Genomic DNA, 24,384 nt, shown 5'->3' with positions numbered 1-24,384 from the left:
TGACAATAGTTTTTTTTATTATTTTAGTTTATCAGGTGAATTTAACTTTGTGATACCCGTTTTATATATATATATATATATATATATCGTATTTCTATTTCTTGCATTGTAGTTTCACGAACCCGGCCGGCCTCACGTACGCGTGTGATATTCGAGCTGGCGGTCTCAGCTCCGAGTCAGTGTGTCAGTGGTTCGCGCCGTGTCGGCCGGGCCGGAGCACGTGATCCCGTGGAGTGGAGGGGGGTGATGGTGGTGGAGGGGGGAAGAGAGCCGCGCGCCCCGCTGACGGGCTTGAAACCCTAGCCTTCCCCGGGCACGAGACGACGACGGCGGTCCAGCTGCCCCCCCCCCCCCCCCCCCCTCCCTCGCGCGGACCTTGGTCACCGAGTGCCTTCGCCCCAGCGCAGCGGCCGCGTCCTGCTCGCCCTGGCGGTGCCTGATCGCCACGAGGGGGTAGTAGGCCTAGCGTCGCGACGACGACACGCATGGCCACGAAGACATATATATATATATATTTTTGACGTGACACCGTCTAATAATTCGATGAACGCCGGCTGACACGCACGAAAATGGGTCCCGTTACGCACATGCTTCCGTTACGCCGTGTCCCGTTACGCTCATTGTTCCGTTACGCTGTCGGCGAGTGCAGTTATAATAGGTTATCTTACAATTGACTAAAAAAAATTATGGTATTCATATAATTGATGATAGATATTTGATTACAGTTTATCTATATGAGAACTTGTTCATAATTATATTTAAACTTTATAGCTAAACGCCAGTTTTTAAAACTAATTACAAGTCATCTACACGTGAACTGTTTCGTCGACTGGTTATAAAGTGAAGTGAAAAGTTGATGTGGGTTTCATTGCTTATTACAACAACAATTTCGGCAATAAAGGTTAATTATTCTTGCATTTTAAAAATCTGATTACTAGTATAATTTCAAGTATTTATTATTTTATTATTAAAATAAAAATGATTCAATTTTATTCATAAAAGTATGCAATCATTTCATCAATGTTTTGTTATGACGTTGTCAAGGTTAAACTATCGTCCGTAAACCGACTTTACAGACAACCAATTTTTGTGTTTAAACATCTTAGCTCTCGGTGCACGGCCTTCGGTAGGAGTAAAAATTTCCGTGGAGATGTGGAACACGGAAATGTGTCCAGCACGGTGCTGCCGTCTGTGGAAGTCTCAGGAATCTCGATAGGATGGCGGGCCCCGCGTGATTTCATCCGTGTTTATATATATATTGCTTTCCGTGAACATCGCAGAATTTACACCGCGCATAGGTATTAAAAAAATAATAAAGTAAAAAATTTATAACAGTACAAAAAAATCCTTTTAAAAATTAATGTTATATTTTATAGTCGTAAAAATAAATAAACATAGCTTGAAAATTACGCATTACAATTTTGACAATCCTTAGTTAACGTTGAAACGTAGAGAAAACGCATCGTTCGTCATACTGTTAAATCTTAAATGTTTAATCAGCTCAGTAAGGTTGCGTTTCGTTTGTTGGAAGTATTTACAGACTAATTTTAGCCGTTTGAGGAGAATCAAGTATACAGAAATATACTTAGTGTTATAATAATTGTTTTAAAAATTGTCAGGTTAACATTTTAGTAATGCCATAGAAGTATAACTTCTAACGTGTGTACCTAAGTACACGCTATTTTTTTTATTTCATTGACTTATTTAATGTGGTATAAGTTAAGGTCATCCCTAGATTAGACCTCTTAAATATTTACAAAGTAGCTACATGTAAGATAAGCTCAATAAATACTATAACCAAGAAAAACGAGAAGTACTTACAAATACGATAAAATACAAGCTAAACTAACGTAACACTATCAATATATAAATAATAAATTAGCACAAAATATAATTTTTTTTTAATCTAAAATGTGTTAGTAACTGTTTGTGACAGATCATTTTATAAAAAATATAGAATATAAACTAATATAAAAATATAAATACATTTTATAATAGTAGGCTAATTCACACACATTCACGCATATCCAGTCAGACATTACTGATCCCACTGCCAAACTTGAGCATGGGAGTTCAGAAGGTACCGGAATAATGTTTTCTTGAACATTAAAAGAGAATATTGTAGTCTGACTCGGGTAGAACATTCCAGGTACTTTCAGTAGTCACAGGAAAATATTGTGAATATGCAGCTGTCTTATGTTATGATATGAGCAAAGAAAAATTTCTCTGAGACTGTGTGCCTAGATAAAGAGAATCCTTGACATCTGAATTTGGAAGAGAGAATAGATAAGGAGATAGAACGAATGAAGAACGAAGATAAATGAAACGAAAACAAAGAACAAAGACCTACCTGGAAACAGACATAAGAGCACAAGAAGTAAATGACAAAAGAAATAGTCGTTTGTGGGACGTTTGGGGTTGGGGAGAGGTACTCCCGGAACTAAAAAGTCTCTCACTGTAAAGGAAATCGTACATAATATTAATGCCAAAAATTTTCAAATAATTTTTTTGAATATTATAATTTTTTGACTGCCTAATGTAGGTTACCCCCACGAAAAGGGTGTTTGTTTTAGCCTGGGAAACGCCGATTACTTTAGCTAGTAAATATGTTTATATATGACCAACAATTATATTTGAATTTTTTAAATGTACAATCTTTCTAATGGTTGATTCGTTTAGAATTTTTATGAGGACAACATAAGTAGACACCAAACTGTTGAGCTAGGCCTATAAACTTTAAAGTAACATCTGTTTTAGTGAATTTTTTTACGATATAAGTAACTTAAACAGAAATACACAAACAAATTATATTAAATATTTACATTTTTATTTATTATACTCTTTAAAATGCAGAATTAAAGATACAATTTAACCAAGTTTAGCTCGGCGAAATATGAGTTTGAAGAGACACTAGAATAAATAATACATTTACACGTGGTACACATTTAGATATACATATATGTGATGGATTCTTTAGGCTTGGTTTCTTTAGATGTATGTAAAACTTTGCAAATTCTTCCATTAATTTCGCCTGGCCACTCACTGCGAGCGCTGTGTCAGTTCATGTCGTCAGGTTGAAAACGTAAAATGAAGCACGCGCTTGCGTGACGTCACGTCGGAGAGTTACGAATTTTTAAACGTGCCGCATGTGTGGACGATTTTATTCAAATGCGGAGGAGCAGTGTTTAAGGGGCCCGCCTACCTGGGCACACATACGGTGTGCAGAGCTTCAGGAAAAACAACGCGATTACAAAACTACTCAAGATATCCGAGTGGGGCCTATTTACGAATAGCATTTAAGAGTTCGCTGAGGACCGAAAAGTACTTTTAATTTCGGATTAAGTTTTTAAACTGTATTTTTAGAAGCGTTAAAATGCCTAAAACGCGTGTTTTCAGAGTAATTTTTAGGCATAAAACAATCAGTACAGATTCTTGAAAGCACTTAAGGGGCTTGCATAACACCTTTATCTTCATTTCTCCGCCATATAATGTTACGGTCACCGCTCGAATTTCACAGTTATCCTGTGACGACGAGACGAATGCGCGCCAGTTCAGAGACTTGCGCTTAGAGGCTATACCGCGCTGGAAGCACCAGCGGGCGTCGCGCTTATCATCCCGCCTCACTAACACACATACACCCCTGACGAGGCGGGCCCCTTAATGCACGCCTCTTTAATCCAGACAATAAAGGAGCGAGCAGTGTGCAAGTCATGCAGCGGGAATACCAATGCGTTTCATTCCGTCAGTGTGTTCTTTCTTCTGATTATGTTAATACGCCATGTATGTAAATGAAGAATAGTCGTTTAGAAAATCTTTTTTTTTTTTTTGCTTTACCTTTTCGACATCTCAAGATAAATATGGGTCCGTTGTCGCCAAGCGCGTCAGAAATGACTCTTCACACTTAGAGGGATAGCAAATTTTCTCTCCTTTTATTATTTTTCTGTCGTGATAACGTCTTACAAATCGATGAACGCCGGCTGCACGCACGTAAAATTGTCACGTTCCGCCTGAGCCGAGCGTGCAATAACCGGCCAACCACCGTGCGAGAAAATCTTCTATAATATCAAACCGGTTAGTGCGGACTTTTTAACTAATTGTTCGTGATTATATTTAAACAAATTATATTTAATTTCTAGAACATTTTATAACACATTACAAATTTTTTTTTAAGCATTGTTATCTCAGTTATGTTGAAGATAGTTAAAAATATACACGTTTATATATTTTCTCCATACAGAAGTTTTTTTCAATACAATTACAAAAATAAACTCTAATGTGTTTTTTTGGTTGCAATTACGAATAGAGATATTTTACCATACTTTTACCGTTGTACAATAATTGATAGCCTTATTTCAATATTAGTACATATCCATTGTGGTTAATTTTGAGATACGGTGTACATAATAACATTTAAATTCTGTGGTTGTGGTGCCCGAAATATTCTTTTCCATGGAATAACTTTTTTCTTTTTATTAAATGACTTGTATCAACATGACAGTGTAGATTATTCCATTAAAAAAAAAAAGGATTTGTACCGTTACTGAAATAAGGCCTTCAGTCTTTCAGAGCAGTGCAGACTCGGAAAAAAACCTACGTAGGAAAATTATTTAAAATGTTTGTAGGTAACATATCCAATGTACACAACGAGAGTGATGTGATAACACTTAAAATGATACTATTTTTTTTTACAAATGGCAGGCACATATAATGTATTTTAAATCTCGTACTTACAAAAATAAATTTATAAACACACAATTTATCATTTGACTTGCTTTCAAAATCGTATAAATCAATAATTCCATGCCTACTACTATTCTTACTAATAAATTAATTTCTCATTATTTGTACAAACCAAAAACGTTTAAAATGTAACTTTGGCAGCTAATTATGCAAAACGTATGCGCTGTATATATTTTTCATTTCTTGAAAATTAAACAATTGAAAAAGTCTAAAAGTTGATCAGTGATTCATATAAATATAAAATCGTGACCTGAAATGGGAGGCACCTCCTTACGCTTCAGCGTTCAGGATTTCAGAGATTTAACACTTCACCGACAGGCACTACAACTACTAATATTACACACTATTTGCTTAAACTCTCTCATATTGCAGCAAGGCTTCAGCCTTGCTGGAGCCACCAGATGCCGCAGAAGAAGCGCCGTCCACTCCAGACCGTAGAGGATATGGTCCCTGCTCGTTGTTGTAGGGGAGGGCTACCTCAGGATCAGGAGATGGTCCAGCCGTTCCATTCTTGCCATCGTAATCATTGCGGCCAAATGTAGATTTGTCTGCCACGTCTTGTTGAGCTGCAGACTTGCGAGAACCACCAGATTCCGCAGAAGATGCGCTGTCTACTCCATACCGTAGATGATATGGTCCCAGGTCGTCGTAGGAGATGGCTTTCTCGGGATCAGGAGATGGCCCAGTCTCTCCAGTGTTCCCTTCGTCATTATTGCTGCCACGAGCAAAATATATCTCTACATAATGTGGAGCTACAGCCGGGCCAGAGTTATTGGACGCTGCATAGGAGACGACGCCAACTCCAGAGCGTAGAGGATATGGTCCCAGGTTACCGTAGACGATCTGTTCACCAGCTCCAGGAATTGAAGGTTCCGGTCCGATGTTGCCCACGTTTATTTCAAAGAAAAGGTTTGGAGTTAGCCAATCTTGCCTAATTTTACCACTGTGTTCTGTAATGCTCCTAAAGTTATAGCGATGTCTATGTTTGAACTGAGCAGAGGCCATGGCAGACAGCAGTGTCAGCGAGACAATTATCTGTGGAATAATGACAACGCACCAGAAACATTAATCATTATGTAACATATGAATCCGAATTAAATTATATACAGTTTTTTTTGTTTTATTTGCTAACAATTAATCATATAGAGAAAAGGGTTATCTTAATATAAAAATATTATGTTAATTAATTTTTTATCTTGTTGTTAATCAATTATAATAATGTCCAATTTTTAAATATAAGTAATAATATGTGAGAAATTTATTAGTAGTTCAAGATAAGTCCGTACTGACTATTTAGTTTAAAATTTTTACCTTCAGATATAATATACTCAATTATAAATTATTGAATACAGTTTTTTTTCGATTTACTATGTTTGATTGTTATCATAATCATATGTAATTTGCGAATTTCATATCACAATGGTGACATTGACCCGCTGTTGGTCCATACAAAATGACCTCGCATTCAACTATGAGTCCAGTTTTAGGTTAATCAACAATTTTTAAAAAGCTGAAGACATTTTGTACGAGGAAAAAGAGAACAAATAATATAAATTAAACTTTTAGTATACCACTGGTTAATCTTGTTTTACCGTTCTGACCATCCCTACTGTTCTTCTGCCGCCGAAAATATTTTACGTTGTGTGTCATGGTGCTTTCATTGCCAGTGTTTTATACCAATTATTCTGATTCTGCATGAGCTGTCATTACGCAGATGATAACAAGATATTACTAACACTTCGACTTGGAACGCCTACTATTGTCGTCACTTTCTTTGTTAGTACTGTCACTTATACTTATTTTGTATGTCATTCGTTTGTTTTCCTACTCATGGGATTTATCCTTCCGTTCCAACCAAATTGAAATTTATTGGGAGTAAACTATAACTAATCCTTATATATGTTATCATTTTTCATTAAGTTAAAGTTGAGCTTTAATAAAATTATTTATATGATTTCCTCAGAATATGTTATAGAAACATGCACAAATTTTTTAGTAAAATTTTTGAAATACTTTTCTTGGAAAATGAACTTGTTAAGAGCCTTTAAATAATATACTTTCAGGAAGAATGAGTATTGATTGTAAGGCTAATATATGATTGCCACAATACAGTGGCATAAAATTTTGTATATGAAAATAAATAAAAATATTTTTGAATACGTAAAATCTTAAACGCTCTTAAAATCAACATCATACATTTGTTAACTCTTTAAAGCAGTCGTTCGATCTTATGAAACATGCTTGAATGCCATTGCACATTATATAATTTTTATTTGAGCATTAAAGAGCACAGAATGTTAAGTGATTTAAATGTTCAATAATGTTAGGATATTTGTTGACATTTGCATTAAAACCACTTTAAAACGCAGACAATATTTTTTTTTCTCAATAAAAGAAATTTTGAATTTTTAATGTGGGTTTTCATCGTTCCGGTGGTATTTAAAATGTCGGAAATTTCGGGAATATTTTTAGTGCTCTCCCACTAATCGTTTTTTTAATATAATTAATTATAGTTTGATCGCAGAATCGCCGATTGTTTGGCATTAATTAATCCGTGGCTAGGTTTCTAGAGATGAAGTTGGGTAGCGAAAATTATATCGCATCCCATAATTCTCTCTTTGTTTGGCGGGTGAAGCATAAAGTATGTTTGATAAGTGAGCCGGCAAATGATTCACTGCCTTTTTCATGATGCACGCTCGTTGAGTCTATCTGCTATCGACACGCTTAGAAATAATGGTGTACGTGTGTTATCTTGACGCTCCCCATACCATTCAGCTTTTTTTTTTCTTTTCCCCCTGTCGTCGTCTTTCTTCGGAGTCACTGAGTAACTCCCGATTAACGAGCGCTGAGTGGGTTCGTTGTTTCTGAGTCCTGTGTCCTGTGTCATCTCGAGGATTTTGCGAAAAAGGAGGTTCGGTTTAGCCATTATTTCATTTTTATGAGTTATTTTTATTTATAATTGAACTTCAGATTAAATATTTAGGGAAGGGGGGGGGGGGGGAATTGTGGTCACAGAAATTCAAGCAGTGATGTGGTTTGAGGAAAGAAAACTGAACATTTTATATTTCGGTTTTTAATTCATTTGTTTTTAGTAATTTGTACTTGGGTCAATTGATTGGAGAATTCGTTAAAATAAGTCATAATTACATACTACAGAATGCACGAAACACTCATAAAGTTTGTATGAAAGAAATGCATTAAAAAAATACGTGTGGAAAACCTGAATTTAAAATGGAAAAACAATTATTCCTGCCGCTTTTGTGTGTGTGTGTGTGTGTGTGAAGCATGTCGGGCTATAATGACGAGGAATTTACATTATTGCAGCCCACTATGGATAAAAAAAATAATTTCAAAATAATATATGTTTAACCTCATGTAACTTGGTTGCAAAGGTATTCTATCTTTCCCCTTTTTTTTTTAATCCTGGAAGGGAGTAGACCGGACCCCACAGACTTCCCCCCCCCCCCCCCAACCTGTACTCGGTTATGTCCGAGGCATGGGTGTCAGTGTCTAAAAGTATTCTCAAATGTGTTAACGTTAACAAATATGTCAATTACTATATATAATTGGGGCCAAAACTTGTTTGGATCGCCATATTTTCGGATTATCAGAATAGCTGCCATAAAGCAACAGCGTGTAGTAAACTACATATCTAACTTACGAGCGTTTAATCATCACGTAACACAGAAATAGACATATTAACAACTACGAAATCATTAATCATGCTGATGGTCAAGACATCAGAAATAATTTCAAAAATCAGAAAATAAAATTAAATAAATTAACACTCATTTGACCGTTAACTCGCTCGGATTAGCTGTATTTTCGGCTAAGGAGGGGGGGGGGTGTGTTTCTAATTAGTGGTACAAGTCAATAGATGTTGGTTTTTAAGGAATCGAAAAAATGTGGCGTGGCGGCAAGACACTGGACTCGCACTCCAATAGGAATTCGATCTTCAGTGGTTTCTCGAGAACCACTCCAAGAGAAAATTCGTGTTTTTGTTGTTGCTAGGTGACAGGTACACTGATCAGAACGAGGCACGACACGATACGACGCGAACATGACTCATAGCAGTTGATTTCCATGTAAAAGCAAAGCACACAGAATCAAACGCAGCACGACGCCACAAAACAGTCGCGATCAGACACGAGGCAACAACACCGAACGGCTGTTCCAACTTCGTCATCTGATGGCTGCAGTGTTCTGCACATGCGCGAGTATACAAATTTGGTCAACAAAGGCGTTTACTTGTAAAGTATTCCAATTAATTTTTCTTCGGTATATAGTTGCATCTATTAGTATTATTACTACAGGAAAGACCTATTTCATATAATTCATCTTTGAAGGAGTATCACTAAACAGTTTAATTTCGGGAATATGGGAAGAAATAACGTAACTAAATTAAGGTGTTAAGCAGGACAGACCGTGTCACGACATGTCGCGTCGCGTCTTGTCTGATTCTGTGTGCGAACAAACCTTAAAGGGCTCCGCCTACCCGGGCACACATACGGTGTGCAGAGCTTCAGGAAAAACAACGCGATTTCAAAACTACTCAAGATATCCGAGTGGAGTCTGCTTACGAAAAGCATTTAAAAGTTCGCTGAGGACCGGAAAGTACTTTTGATTTCGGATTAAGTTTTTAAACTGTATTTTTAGAAGAGTTAAAATGGCTAAAACTCATGTTTTCACAGTAATTTTTAAGCGTAAAACAACCAGTACAGATACTTGAAAGCACTTCATTTCTCGGCCATATAGTGTTACGGTCACCGCTCAAATTTCACCGTTATCCTGTGACGACAAGAAGACTGCGCGCCAGTTCAGAGGCTATACCGCGCTAGAAGCACCAGCGAGCGTCGCGCTTATCATCCCGCCTCACTAACACACATACATTCCTGACGAGGCGGAACCCTTAAGGCGGATTAGGCCCCGCCATCTTAGATTTTGTAAAATCTTTTTGCTATAATCATAGTTTTGAACTATTAATCCCAATTTTTTTTGGCATGTCGAGGCATAAAACATATCTCCCAGACGTCATATACCTTGTTGCAACCACATATTTACTAACGGTTAAGTCTGTAAGCGCCACAAGAAAATAACTTATTATTTCACCATAGTAATTACACCGCAACACAATTCTGTGGTGTTATGGAAGAGAGGGTTAAGTCAAAAACATCAAATTTTAAGTGAGGTGGAAGAAAGTCAAGGATTATTTGAAGGATATGCCTTTTGACACTTTATATGGTTTGTAGTTTTGTGTTGCCTGTATACCTAAGATATCTATAATTAATAATATAACGACTAATATTTGATCGTGAAAATAATATTAGACTTTCTTCCACCTCTCTTAAAATTTAATGTTTATGCCTTAACCCTCTCTTCCATAACACCACAGAATTGTTAACTTCAACATGTAGTCAAATCTAAGACCTGCTTAATTAAAAAAAAATAGCACAGAAGCTTAATTTGCACGCAGTATCAAATAATTTAAAGGGTTTTTTTTTTCGGTTGTGGTGAACTGGTGGATACTTAGTTGAAATATATTTATATTATTGTTTGTTTTTTTTTGCTCACGGAGAACCAGTTAGCCTTATCACGTAAATAACGTTTCTGGGAACTTCGATCTTCACGACCTCTCGCGCCAGCCTTTGTTTCTGGCCTGGCAAAAATACGTTCTGATCTTCTCGTTTCAACATCGCCCATCATGGACACCGGACCCGAACCTGGCTATATAACAAACGTGTCCCAGGTACGTTCTACGCCCAGCCGGTCCGAGTCCGTACTGAGGCAAGGGCGACGCTCGCTGGTGCTTCTAGCGCGGTGTCGCCTCTAAGCGCAAGGCTGTGGTACTGGCGCGCAGCTTTTCTCGTCGTGCACAGGACAACTATGAGATCTGAGCGTTTTAACCAGAACATTACATGGCGGAGATATTAAGATAAAGGCTTTCGTGAATCTGTAACGGGTAGGCGGTGTTCCAAGCAAAAAAAAAATACTATTCTGAAAATACGCGTTTTAGGACCTTTTTTTTCACATTCCTAAAAATATAGTTTAAAAATTGAAGTCTGGAAACAACCACTCATCCGCTCTCAGCGTATTTTTAATTGCTTTTCGTAAACCGACAACACTCGGATATATTGAGCAGTTTTCAAACTGCGTTATTTTTTTTTAGGAAGCTCTGCACACATTTGTTTTGTTTCAACTTTATTGAATGTCTGATTTCGTCTTGAACAGACTTCAAACTTTCTGACGTTGTTCAGCTGTATGGTGCATATTAAATAACTGTTGTGATTGGTTGAAGTTTTTCGTAGAATGTCGGGCACATTCCTTAGGATCTTCAACAAGACATTTTAAAGTACAATTATGGATATTATTTCCTATTTTAAAGCAGTGATGGGGATGCCACTATTTACCTAAGAGTACCAAAGGACAAAGCTGTTTACCCATTATGGAAGACAACGAAAGGTAACTACATCGAACTCGTGAAAACGAATTCATAGATATGGCCTTATGGTCTTATTAACTTAGTCAACTTACTTTGATAAATTCTTCAAAAAGGAAATCTTATTTTTACCATATATTATTTTTCAATGTACATTCAAACAGACGCTGAAGAATTATTTTATTTTATTTTTTACCTTGTTTGACGAAATAAAATATATTTTAAATCATAAAAACCGAACTTACATACTTTTTACGCTAATAAAATGGCAAGGATAATGCTTGCTAACTAACTAATATCTTTATTTACATTGATATTTAATCAAGATCGCAGGCTTTTGCAGCCACGGTCTGAAGTTTCTTGGCTTTTGAGATGTAGCCGCGTCGAGCGCGAAGGTTTCGTCAATGATTCGGTCGACATTTCTGTCGACATCACGGTAGCATCCTACTATCCCGCTACCTGGTTACACTGATGATGTTTATCACATACATCAATGTCTTCCTGGAAATCAAACACGGAACATCTCACATCGAATAAGGCCAGTGCTTCAATTACATGCACCGAAAAGGATAACAAAATTATTTGTAAATTTTAGTGAACAAATTATTTATTAGTACTCTACACATTCATACATTCGTTCATTTAATATTTTATTGAAATATCACAGATTTAAATTAGTTGATTTTTTTGTACTCTTTTTTCAACTGTATGTAAAGTTTTTTGGTATTGTACAGTAAAATATTTTCAGAAAAAAAAATACATTTTTTCTCGTAGTGAGCTTCTAATAACAACCAAAATTTGTAAATGTAAATAAATGTGGGAGTGGATATTTGTAATAGCTGAAATAGTTTCCATATAATGGGGGTTGTTCAGCAACTTGTGGCAAAATAGTCCTCCATTTGAGAGAACTTTGCCAACCGGGAAGGTATTTAGTAAAAGCATCCTCGTTGTTGAACTTGTTGTAGTAACTAGTGCCTGCACAGTGGTAGCCAACGTAGTCATTATGGATGCAGCCGCCTCCAACGAGGACAACCATGTCACCAAAGTTGCCACATCTATTTTGGTGGACACCATTAACCATTTGGCAGCCAGTGTTTCCACCTTGGTAGTTATTACCAATTTGGTAGCTGCCGTCAATTTGGTAATCACTGCCAATTTGGAAGCCACCACTGCCAGTTTGATAGGCGTCATCAATTTTATAACCGCATTTGCCAATATAGTGGCCATTTCCCCCTAATTTATAAACTCTTCCAGCAATTTTCCACAGATCATCACCAATTTTGTAGTCGCTTCCGCTATATTTGCATTCGTCGTCACCCTGTTTGAAGCCAGAGTTTCCAGGTTTGTAGTCTCTACTAAAAATGTTAAAGTCGTCACTTTGGATAACTTTGTCGTTAACGTAACTGTCACAGCCGCTGTTCCTGCTTTCAAACTTGTTGGCTCTTTTGATGCTGCTGCATCCGCTGTAAGGGTAATCGCCAAGTTTAAAATCACCTACGTCACTGTTGGAAAATGCAACACCGTAGCTGCTATCTTTTATGTTGAGGCCTGGGTTACTGTTGCCACCTCCATGTTTACTGGAACCAAAACCATTAAAGCTACCTGAATCACTTTTGGGGGCTAAACAACTGATGACACCTGCAGACCTTTTTTGATCTGGGCCAGTGCTGTCTATCACATTTCTTTTTGAACCTAGATCTTGAAATATCTCTTTAACATTCTTTGGATCTGAACCATAAATTATACCTCTATCACTGATAGGCTCTGAACGAATGTTGTCTTCTCCATATCTAATAGAACCTATACCTCTGAAGATGATTTCATCTCTCTTGGGTCCTGATATAATTTTACTGTCACGATTTCTACTATGACCGGGAAATAAGTAACTAATTCCACCACTGTTGAGGCCTGTACCGCTTATAACACCTCTATCACTGTTTATAACTGGGCTAATGTTATATTCGCCATAATTATTGGAACCTGAACCTCGGGAGATAGCTAAATCCCTTTTTGGACCTGACCCATCTAAGCTAAATACACCACATTTATAATCTGAGGCAATTTTTCCCTTTTCATCTCTACTGCTACCTGGACCTCGTAGGAAGTCTTTAAAACTCTTTGGATCCAATCCATAGATGTTATCGCCATCCGTGTTTTGATATGGACCGGAGTTTCCCTCACCATCTCTAATATAACCTGGATATCTGAAGATGCTTTCATAATTTTTAGGGCTTGGAATTCTGTTTCTATCCCCATTTGTACTGGCATCAGAAATTATGTCGCTACTTCCCTCGTTGTTGATGCTTTGATCAATTATGACATCTCTAGCACCGTTTGAATATTTTCTTACATTTTTTTCTCCATTACTATTGGAATCTGAACCTCTGAAGATTCCTCTACCACTCTTTAGACCTGACTCATGGGCACCATCACTGTTAGGATCTGCAACTCTTTTTCCCTTTCTTTTTCTATCGGAACCTGGACCTTGGAAGATGCCTTTAACACTCTTTGGATTTAAACCATATATGTTATCTCCACCTCTGTTCTGATCTGGACCTGTGTCACCATCTCCATCTACAATAGAACTTGAATGCTTGGATATGTTTTTTTCTTTGCTAGGGACTGAACGAGGAACTATGTAACTTCCATCTTTGTTGAGGCCTTGACCACTGATAAAATCTCTAGCACTGTTTGGATATGGACCATTGCCCTCTCCATTACCATTGTAATATAATCCTTGGAATATGCCTCTACTCTTTTGATCCAACCCATGGAAGCCACCTACATCGCTGTTAGGACCTGATGCAATGTTTCCTTTTTCATAGCTACTGAAACCTTTTCTTAAGCAGTTAAATTCATCGCTATTTAAGCCGGCACTTTGGATGCCACCTCCATCACCATTAGTATCTATATCAATGTTGTTCTCTGTTTTAATTTTTGAATTTAACACTTGGAATACGCCTGCATCACTCTTTTTAGTGGAACCTTTGATTTTTTCTCCATCACTGTTACTACCTAAACGTAGACCAAAAATGCGATTTTTATTACTTTTAGTATTGGGGCTAATATTCTTTTCTCTGTGACTGATTGAACCTGAACCTTGTAAGATGCTCCCATCACTTTTTGGACTTTCACCAGAAATGTCACTTTTATTACTATTAGGAATTATATCTTGGATAATGCCTCCGTCACTGTTGGAACTTGTATCATTAAAGATGCCTCCATCATTTTTCGAACCTGGATCATTGAAGATTGCCCCATCGTTCTTTGAACCTAGATCAAAATGGCTTTCATCACTGTTGGGATATAAACCATGGAAGATGATTGCTTCACTGTCCGGACCGTAGAAAACATCTTCACTGTTATTGGAAACTTGACTAATGTCATATTTTTCACTGTTGGAACCTGTACTACGAAAGTCGTTTTCATTACTGTTAGGAACTGGGTCAGATAAGATATCTCCAACACTGTTTGGACCTGGAATAATGTAGTCACCATTGTTACTCTTTGCACCACGAAGGTTAAGCCCGTCTCTTTTGAGACCCGATACAAATAAAATGTTTCTGATGTTGTTAAGACCTGTGCCACTGTATCTGCCGTCTTCTAATGGAGCGACGACACCCGAAGTAGTTTCCTCTGCAATTGGCAACTCAGCATACGCTGCGTTCGCTGTTTTTTTGGTGGCTAATGAAGCTGTGACCACGGCGTAGAACACCGTCTGCAAGACAATGAAAAAGTTTTATGTAAGCACAAAAAAAGTTAGGCAAATGTAGACAAAAATAAAAAAATTCAATTCTGTAAATGCATATGACAACTTTGAATCAATAATAAAAAATTTCACATCAACTTATTTGCAAGGGTGTGTTTTGCTAACTACACTTGATCTGCATTTCTCAACACCATTTGACATTACATATGCATGGCCTTCTTTGTGATAAATTAGTGGATTAAGTAAATTTCTATGTGTTATTTATTTTTTAAATTAAATATTTGGATTTAAATATGTACATAGAAACTCATTAATTAATATTTTATAACGTCAAATTAAAAAAGAATTTGAAATTAAATAATTTGTAGAAAATTACATTTTTCCTCAAAATAACAATCTAGATTTTAGCTACTTTAAAGTAATAATATAAACTGAAAGACAAAACATCACCTCTTAATTTCGTTTTTTATGAGTTGCGCTGAGATATATTACAATATGAGCTTAAATTACATTGAGTTAGAAAAGCGTGACTATTATGCATGTGCTAACACGATACAACTTATTTCAGAAAATTTGTTTGCACTTTACGAAAGAAAGTTTTACGGAATAAATTTAAGCATATTTCAGGTAAGAATAAAAAGTATATAAACAGTTATTTTTATCGCCAACTGAAAATTTCAAATTTTACTTGTGCCATATATATATATATATATATATATATATATATATATATATATATATATATATATATATATATATATATAGCTGTTTAACAACTTAGCTCTCAGTATACCGCATTTGATTGGAGTAATCTCGTGAATGCAACGGAATTCAAGGAACGGAAATGTGTAACAACCACGGTGCTGCAATCTGAGCTGGATGGCGCGAACCATAGTTTACAAAATACGCATGGAAACTTTTAGTATTAACTGTTGAGTAATTTATAAAGATAGGCATGATTCCAATCAAATTCCTTGTTGAAAATCAGGTTCAAAGCCGGGGTTTAGTTAGTTTATTTTTTCCAATCTTTTTTTTTTTGCCTTTATCGTAGGCATTTCATTATAAACCTAGTTTAAAAATTAGCTCTGCTAATCAAATTATTTAATGGTCGACGTAGCCAGCGAATTCTAGCGGCGGTTGAGGAAACTACGAGTGATTGGCGTCCAGAAATTCAGTTGAAAACACAATAACGCGTACATTTATCACGCACGGCATTATTTTGAAGGATTATAAAGTAAATTTCGTATCCGAGTTTCGTATTATAGGTGTATTTGCAACATTATTTTTAAAAAAAAATACGAATTTGCTCGTTACCGAGGTTGTATGGTACTCATCTCTGGCAAGTACTGAAAGAGACGCTCGCGTTTTCTTTATAATGGTTTTGAATGGACGAAGTATTAGGGTTCTCGGTGCTGTGATTTCTAAGGTATCATGCTCTTGGAGCGAGGGTAAGTGGTGTGATGTCATCACTCGGAAGATCACGATAAATAACTTTTAAACAAAATGTAATCTACACGAAGTCGGTATGGAAAAAAACTGAAAAATACCGTTAAGCAAAATTAAAAATAAAGACGTTCTTTGGACGTTACGGGGTTGAATATACCGTCATTTGTACTTTTTAATTAAGTATTTCAAAGAGTTATTGTTAGAGACTGAAAAAAAAATTTGCAGTTTTGATGATCTCCCGGATCTTCACGATCTTCTGCGTACTTGGATCTACGTCGCTTGTTCATTGGCTGCTGACTTGTGAGGCGTCGCAAATGCGGAACTCGTGATTACGCACTTCTTTGAGCGAGGGTCTCTAATTGGTCAGTATTCCTCCAGATTAACCGCGAACCAATAGCAAAAGCAGCACAATGGTAAATTAAATTAATTTTAGTTTTTCACGAATATGAAACCGCGAATTTTTTTTCTGTCTCTAGTTACTGTAGTTATTGACCGAAAAACTTCTTACCTTTATCATTGTATTATTTTTCTAGCAATCCTTAACTGACGATAGGTGAAACTGTTGTAAGTCCTTTCGGTAACAGTTGTGTGCTTTTATACTAAAGTGGCTAACAGGAGAAAAAAATTAAACAAGAGGTGATTGCGTCGACCAGTAGCTTCTCGATATGCCACCACGTTCATAGCAAATGACTTCCCCCTTCTTTGATACTCGACAGAACCGCCTGTGCTATCTTCATACCACTCTTTTTGCACATTGTGTGACAAGTTTGGATATAGAGGGAGGCCGTATCCTCACGTACAAGGATTAAATTGATTGCGTGACTTATATAATTGAGGGAAAAAATCCAATTGCTGTGCTATGTTAACGTCGCAGATTGTATGAATGGCATGAGCGATAATCTAAAGAAAGAGCTTAACAATTTGGTATTCATTTTATGCATGTGTCAAGCTGAGAGAAATGAACATGAGTTTACGAACAGTAGGATAATATTCTTTCTTCGTGACAAAACCAATGTTTTGTTTTACGGAAGATTTGCGAGGGATTGAGAGAGATAGAGTAAGAAATGCAGAAAGAGTAAAAGAGAGTTTGAAATCATTCCTCCGAACCATAGATTATTATAAGGAAGAGAAAAGTTAAAATAATGAGAAAAAGTCAGTTTACTCAAAAAAAACTTTAACATCTCAGTAATAACTAAGACGCTATTTAATACATTTGTTTCGAAGTTTTTTTGTACAAGTTTTTCATGTATTTATTTTAAACCTGTAATTATCAAACATGAGAAAATTTAGCAATTTACGGTTTTGGTTTTAATAGTAAAATCCGTATATTCATGATTTTTTATTATTTTTGGCATGTGCTATTATTTGTAAAGTCATCGTGGCGTATGCGACTTTATTTGACTGAATATATCACTTTGCCTCATAGTCATTCAGATCAACACAATGAAACACAAAAGTAAACTGGTTTGATGTGCATCCTGTCACGAAATTAATCTGCGAATTTTCCTATATAATATTAAATAAATGAGTAGTTATGATTAACAGCGTAGGAAGACTGAGAATCATAGGCCTGCATTTACGTGTCATGTTTCGGAATCAAATATTGAATAAGTTGTCTACGGTACAGCAACGCGTGGCGTTGACAGGATTATAATTTGTAAAAACACGTATGATTTTTAATTTTTTTAATACAGTATGTGCATTCAAATACACGCTGGAATTTAGACCTACATGTACTTACCACACGTGGGATAGCTGAACAGTGTTAACGTACCTAAGCAATAGACACAATACAAAAACGTAAACTGATATTGATGTGTTTGGACTTTATTTCAGACGTACCTAATCTGTATTGTGATGTCCTTGTAAAAGGAGAGCAGAGAATTTTTAATTGGTATCTAGGATTTAAATATTTTTACTCCTAATCGGAATCACGGACCGGATTTTTTTTTAGTACGACGACAAAATTTTACAGTTATTATTATTATATATTTTAATAATCTTCCAGGCAAAAAATAAATATGGTTAACGAACAGACCAATTACTAGGTCCGACGCAACTTATCCATTCTTCAATCAATAAACCTTTATGGCTACTGGCGTGTGAATCCCAATTAAATTAAAACGTTTCTTCTAGTGGCCAGCTTTTAAATATAATTTTAAAAGTGTTCTACTTTGTTCTAGTTAAAGTGATTTTGAGCACTAAGCGAACTAATTAATTACTCTCTTGAACGGAGTCTCTCGCGAAACTTACCGATAGTTTTTTTATAAAGTGAAAGATAATAATTCTGTGACTATACCCGACTTTTAAATGGTTTCGTTGGAAAATGGCGAGTAAAGCAGCTATGGTTTTGTTTTAAAATGTTACTTGTCAGTTTAATTTAACTTGCCCTAAAATTTGGGTGTTTTCGTCATTTAAAAAATGCAACGCTGCAGTAAAAAAAATAATCGATAGTTCAAAGAATGCATATGAGAAAAAAGGTTGCAATTTTTACGAGTGTTAAAAAAATTATATGAAAAATACCATACTTTTTACTAGAGATGTGATTATAGAACACTCTTAACACTCTCAACCAAACTTGATCAATTCCTAATATTCTACATGATTTAAATATTTTTATTGTAACTAAACTACTTTTGGGATTTTATGTGGTGATAATATTACGCTATAAGTATATTATTAATGCATAACTGTTTTATAACAATAAATGTAAAATAAAATTTTATTTATGTCATAGTCAAAAAGTATGATATCCACTAGAATTTAGGTACACCTTAACCCACACATTCAAGGTTTGATAAACTCAGTGTATCATTGCGATATAAATTGTCCCCTTCAATGGACTAATAGACTGAAAAGGGTGAAAGCTTCACACGTGACTGACCTGTGCTTCCAAGAGGTGTGACAATGCTTTGATACATTGTTGTTGTTGTTGTTGTTGTTGTTGTTGTTGTGGTCGCGCTAATTTCGAATAAGTCTCATTTTCTTCAGCGTACTGATGCTTAACACGGAAATACAAAAACTCACTGCTTTGCGACTCCAGATACGTGGTCAGGAAAATAGATAAGTTACGGCGGAGTGGCATGTCGTTTCTCGAAGAAAAATCTCCCGCGAAATTTTCTGCTTCTTGGAACACGGCATGGAGGAAAGTTCGCAGTCGATGATGCCGGCAGGTGTATGATGTTTTATTCTTCTGGTGCACTTCGGGTACTGGCGACTCCGTTTTATTCCACGAGCTGGAAAAATTTAATGTCTGAGATAAGCAGACTCACAGCATTCATCACTGCCACTATACTTTTTTTTTGTACGATTATCTATCTCTTAAGGCGCACGTGAAATCGCTTTGAATGCTTTCCTGGCTGGAAGATAACATTAATATAAGGGAATCAACCGTTTAAGAATTTCTTGCTGTATGGCATTTGGTTGTACACGCATCTAACTAATGTTGTCGGTAATTTTTGGGTCTCAAACTGCAGTGCAATCAACTTGTGTAGCGTATGTGGGATGGAATAACCAGAGGGCACGTATGCAAAACAGCATTATCATTAATTGTTGCTATCAGTAATCGAGCTAAAGTAGATACTACGAGGAATAATGTTTTTGTGCAATATCGTACGTTCTTTGAATGATGGATGTAATTGGGAAGATTGACTTAAGAACATTTTTTGAAGTGAAACCTTTTTTTGTTGTGATGGCCACAATTTTCGAGCATTACGAAAATTTAGATCGCATGAGGGGAGTAGTTGGGTAGGAATTTGGGAAACCGTGAGAAGGGGGGGGGATAGTTAGGAACGAACCGGTAGAGAAGACGACAGGGGAGAGGTAGAATTGACGCAGCATACTTACATAATTGCACACCCGCATACTTGCATACTTGCTTACTTGCAGTTTTGTATGCATGCACAATTGAATTTTTTCATACTTCCACACTTACATGCTTGCACATTGCATACTGCACACTTGCCTACTTGTATACTTTCATACTTGCGCAATATCATAGTCTGGCACTCGCATAATTGCGCTTTTTTATCTGCAACTTCAGCCAAGAGAATTATGTTTTCTATACCTATACCTAGAGACTGGAAAAATTCACACTTTGGATGATCTCCAGGATAGACTCCACCATCCCCTACACACTAGGGCAAATGCCACCTGCTCATTGGCTACTGACTCGTGTCACCTGTCAACTGGGACGCTTGCGATTCGATACTTTTTTGGTTGAAGGTTTTTCATTGGCTCTAAGTCCTTCAGATAAACTGTGAGCCAATCAGAGAAGCAATTTAAAGGTACAGTTGTTTGGATTTTATCATATCGTGAAATGAATCTGCGAATTTTTCGAGTCGCTACCCTATACCTAATAATATAATAAGCAAGAAGTTTCACTTCTGTCGCGCGTGTACTCTACACACACATTTTTTTTACATAAGTCTTTGCTGGTTAAACTGTTTTTCGTATATAAACCTCAATCTTAATTTGTCCTTTATCGAGTCTCTCTATGGCATACCTACATTGTTACCGGCATCTGTGTATGTCCAAAAATAAATTTTAAATTTAATCGTAAATTAGGCAATATGTAGGGGAATTTATTTCGAGGGTTGAGTAAAAATGGGGGAAGGAGATAAGTAGTCTTGAGTTATCATAACTATGGCCACACTATGAAAATAGTTTGACTAAGAACACTAATTTTCAAACATAGTATTAGCTCCTTTATTGTGTGTGCTAAGAGTGTATATTTCTAACGCAAATTTTCTAACAATGGTTGACCCATCTTTCAGTGAAGTTCCTTGATAGCGTACTTAAAAATCCCGTATCTTGTTCCAGCATTATTCGAACGATAAATGTGTTGTCCAGTAACTGTCATGCTGATGTTAGTGAAAAAATTAAACTTTTAAATAAAATAAATATATCTTATATATAATACATATACATTTTATATAGGCCTATAAGCTACTTATACAGACATAATATAGTCTGTGTCGTATTCGTTTAATTCACATGAGGAAATCCAAGTAAGTATTCCTGGGGGTATTTTGCGCGCTCGAAACTGGCTAGTAATTTGACAAGAATATTTGGTAAATATTTACTTGGGCGGTATTTCCGAAAAAAAATGTTAAAAATCCGAAAATACCTTTATTTTATGCTCTTCAACTTCCTCTTTTCATTAAAAGTGGCGGAGTTAAGAAATTCCAAATACTTTAGGAGATATCGAATTTTTAAATTTCATCATATGTAGTTGAGCGGTATTTGCGAAAATAAATGTTAAAAATCCGAAAATACCTTTATCATATGCTCTTCAACTTCCTCTTTTCATTAAAAGCGGCGGAGATAAGAAATTCCAAATACTTTAGGAGATATCGAATTTTTTAATTTTGCAATACAACACCTGTGGAACCATTCGAGCGGCGCCATTTTTGTTATTTTGCCGTGTGTTCGTGAATACGTGAATCGTGAATGCGTAATTAATAAAATGGTTGATTAGGTCAGGTCAGTTACATTATTAATACTTTCAAACTAAGCCGACATTAAAAATTATTTTGTGAATTAATTTTAATGGCTCTTTAGTTTTAAAATATTTATAATGTAACTGACCTGACCAAACAAACCCGGACAGAGGGTGAACAGTAAACTAAAATGGTCGATTAGGTCAGGTCAGTTACATTACAAATACTTTCAAACTAAGGTGATATTAAAAATAATGTGAATTAATTTTAATTATTCTTTAGTTTTAAATTATTTATAATGTAACTGACCTTACCTAACAAACCCGTAACAAAGGATGTACAGTAACAACTCACGTAATTTTTTTTGTTACTTATTACTTGCGCAACAATATCAAAATAACAAATAAAATAAGACTTTAAAATTAGAAACGTTAAAAACTCACCTAAGTTGGAGGCGGTAATTAAACACCGTTTTAAACAATAATTGAACTAAATAATCACGTATTAGTTCATTTGAATTCTGGCCTATCACGAACAATCACGTGACATCATTATCCAATAAAAAAATAGATACTCGTACGTAAACAAGAAACAATGGTGCACGCACGCCACAGGAATGCGCTGGTTTTGTGCTGAAATTTAAAAATTCGATATCTCCTAAAGTATTTGGAATTTCTAATCTCCGCCGCTTTTAATGAAAAGAGGAATTTGAAGAGCATATAATAAAGGTATTTTCGGATTTTTAACATTTTTTTCCGCAAATACCGCTCAACTACATATGAAGAAATTTAAAAATTCGATATCTCCTAAAGTATTTGGAATTTCTAATCTCAGCCGATTTTAATGAAAAGAGGAAGTTTAAGAGCATAAAAAAAGGTATTTTCGTATTTTTAACATTTTTTTTCGGAAATACCGCCCAAGTAAATATTTACCGAATATTTAAAGAGGATCACAAAATTTAAAAAAATGCCTTTCGGCACAGCCTACATATAGGTAGGCAGATTTCGAAGTAGCCTACCTTTTTTCTTGTGGAAATCTTTTGAAACTTCTATAAACTCCTGGAACAGTTTAATAACTGAATGTAGCCTACATAACATCCTATATGTTCGCCAATATTCAAAAAAGATTGATTTAACTTTTCCTCATATTCCATGCAGCGAAAATATTTCGAATATTTTTAACTTAATGCATTCAGCATGTGTATGTCTTAAGAAATTTCATATTTTTCTTATAAGGGAGTAATGCTTTTGACGTCCAAACACAATTTTTCATCCCTTGAACTATATGTGGTCGTATAAAAATATTTTTGGACAAAGGTTTACGGCAATATTAAGGTAATAATAAATTCCGACGAATTTGATACTAAGAAAGTTTTAATTTCAACCCATGTTTTTACGGTAATAGTTCGTTTCATCAAAATTTGTTTCAGCCAAAGGTTTTAATAAAGTTTAGAAGTTATACAATATATTATAGTGTTTTTTATAATATTACTATTAAAAAAGTAATGAAATGATGTATTTCTACCCTTGTTTTTTCCACCCCTTGGACGAATGATTGTGATATAAAATTTACTTTAGACAAAAGTTTTCAAACTTATTCAAAATGTTAATCTAAAATAAACATTAATTCGATAGTTGTATGGTAGGAAAGTTTTATTTATTTTCTTATTTCAACCCCATGTTTTTTAACCCCTTGCAGCAATGGTTCTTCCAATCAAAATTATTTCAGACAAGTTTTTGTTAAAAATTATAATTTTACACAAAATTTGAATAAATTTGAATGTATGCCTAAGAATAGAGTTTTGATTTTTTTTTTTTTTGTCATTCAACCCCTGTTTATTCCACCCCTTGCAGTAATGGTTGGTTGTATAAAAAATTATTTCAGATGAATGTTGTAGATATTAATTTAAGGTTTTGCAATAAAATAGAACGGATTTAATAGTGCATTTGGTACGAAAATTATTTTTATTTAAATTCTACCCCTTTATTTTATTTAAACCGTGCAACAATGGTTTGTATTTTCAAAATTTGTTCCCGATAAAAGTTTTGAATAAAAATTATAAGATTAAAAAACAATTCGAACGGATTTGATGTCTACGAAGGGAGTTATGTAGTTTTTTTTTTTTTTTTTAATTTTTCCCCTCATTTGTTCAACCTCTTGCAGCAATAATTCGTCCAATAAAAATTGTTTGAGACAAAAATTTTAAATAAAAATTATAAGACCAACACACAATTTGTACGTATTCGATGTGCCTACGAAGGGAATTATGATTCTTTTTTTTTTTTCAACCCTTGTTTTTTCAACCCCTTCAATACGAATTTTTTAAAGGGTTATTAAGCAACTTTTAGGACTATTATTTCGTTTAAAGGCAAAATCACTTTGAGTGATTACGACATTTTGATAGAAAATATCCACTGAAAATTGAAATGTTTAAGGTTTCCAATTTTTTAAGAATTTTTGGTGACAATTTTCTCCTAAACACCGTACATGTTGAGTCATTGTGGCTTATTTTTAGTCAAATTTGGAAAATTAAAGTCAAGGTCAGAGGTCAAGTTCATCTAAGATGGCCACCGTGACGTTACAATCCAATATGGCTGATACCTGGCACCAGA

At 35.4% G+C, this 24,384-nt stretch overlaps 2 protein-coding genes and 1 long non-coding RNA gene across 5 annotated transcripts in view; 1 reads left to right on the top strand and 2 right to left on the bottom strand.

Moving 5' to 3' along the window:
• The window catches only part of LOC134536057 (homeobox protein Nkx-6.1), a 557,696-nt gene that overhangs the window by 345,762 nt on the left and 187,550 nt on the right, over positions 1-24,384 (top strand). The window lies entirely within an intron of this gene.
• Positions 3,902-8,174, bottom strand: LOC134536055 (uncharacterized). Of its 2 annotated transcripts, none has more exons than XR_010075755.1 (2): positions 6,312-8,174; positions 3,902-5,775 (listed from the first exon to the last, which is right to left on the bottom strand). It is a non-coding gene; the product is annotated as an uncharacterized LOC134536055 (long non-coding RNA). The 2 variants fall into 2 exon arrangements; XR_010075756.1 differs by having other exon boundaries at positions 6,333-8,174.
• Positions 11,766-19,545, bottom strand: LOC134536054 (uncharacterized). 2 transcript variants are annotated; one of them, XM_063375581.1, is made up of 2 exons: positions 19,216-19,545; positions 11,766-14,894 (listed from the first exon to the last, which is right to left on the bottom strand). In XM_063375581.1, exons 1-2 carry the CDS (start codon positions 19,414-19,416, stop codon positions 11,958-11,960), a joined length of 3,138 nt encoding a protein of 1,045 aa, XP_063231651.1. In that variant the 5' UTR covers positions 19,417-19,545; the 3' UTR covers positions 11,766-11,957. The 2 variants fall into 2 exon arrangements, with proteins under 2 accessions (XP_063231651.1, XP_063231652.1); XM_063375582.1 differs by lacking the exon at positions 19,216-19,545 and adding an exon at positions 16,840-17,506.

Source organism: Bacillus rossius, chromosome 10 (genome assembly GCF_032445375.1).
Source record: "Bacillus rossius redtenbacheri isolate Brsri chromosome 10, Brsri_v3, whole genome shotgun sequence".
NCBI classification, from domain to species: Eukaryota; Metazoa; Arthropoda; class Insecta; order Phasmatodea; family Bacillidae; genus Bacillus; species Bacillus rossius.
The sequence above is the reverse complement of the archived record's forward strand: the minus strand, read 5'-3'. Positions and strand labels throughout refer to the sequence as shown.

What these genes read in the sequence shown, in the direction of transcription:
- LOC134536054 (XM_063375581.1), bottom strand. Translation starts at nt 19,416, where the DNA reads ATGCCACTCCGCCGTAACTTATCTATTTTCCTGACCACGTATCTGGAG. An exon ending in CACACCTCTTGGAAGCACAG is followed by an intron (nt 14,895 to 19,215) that starts GTCAGTCACGTG and finishes ATTGTCTTGCAG; the next exon opens with ACGGTGTTCTACGCCGTGGT.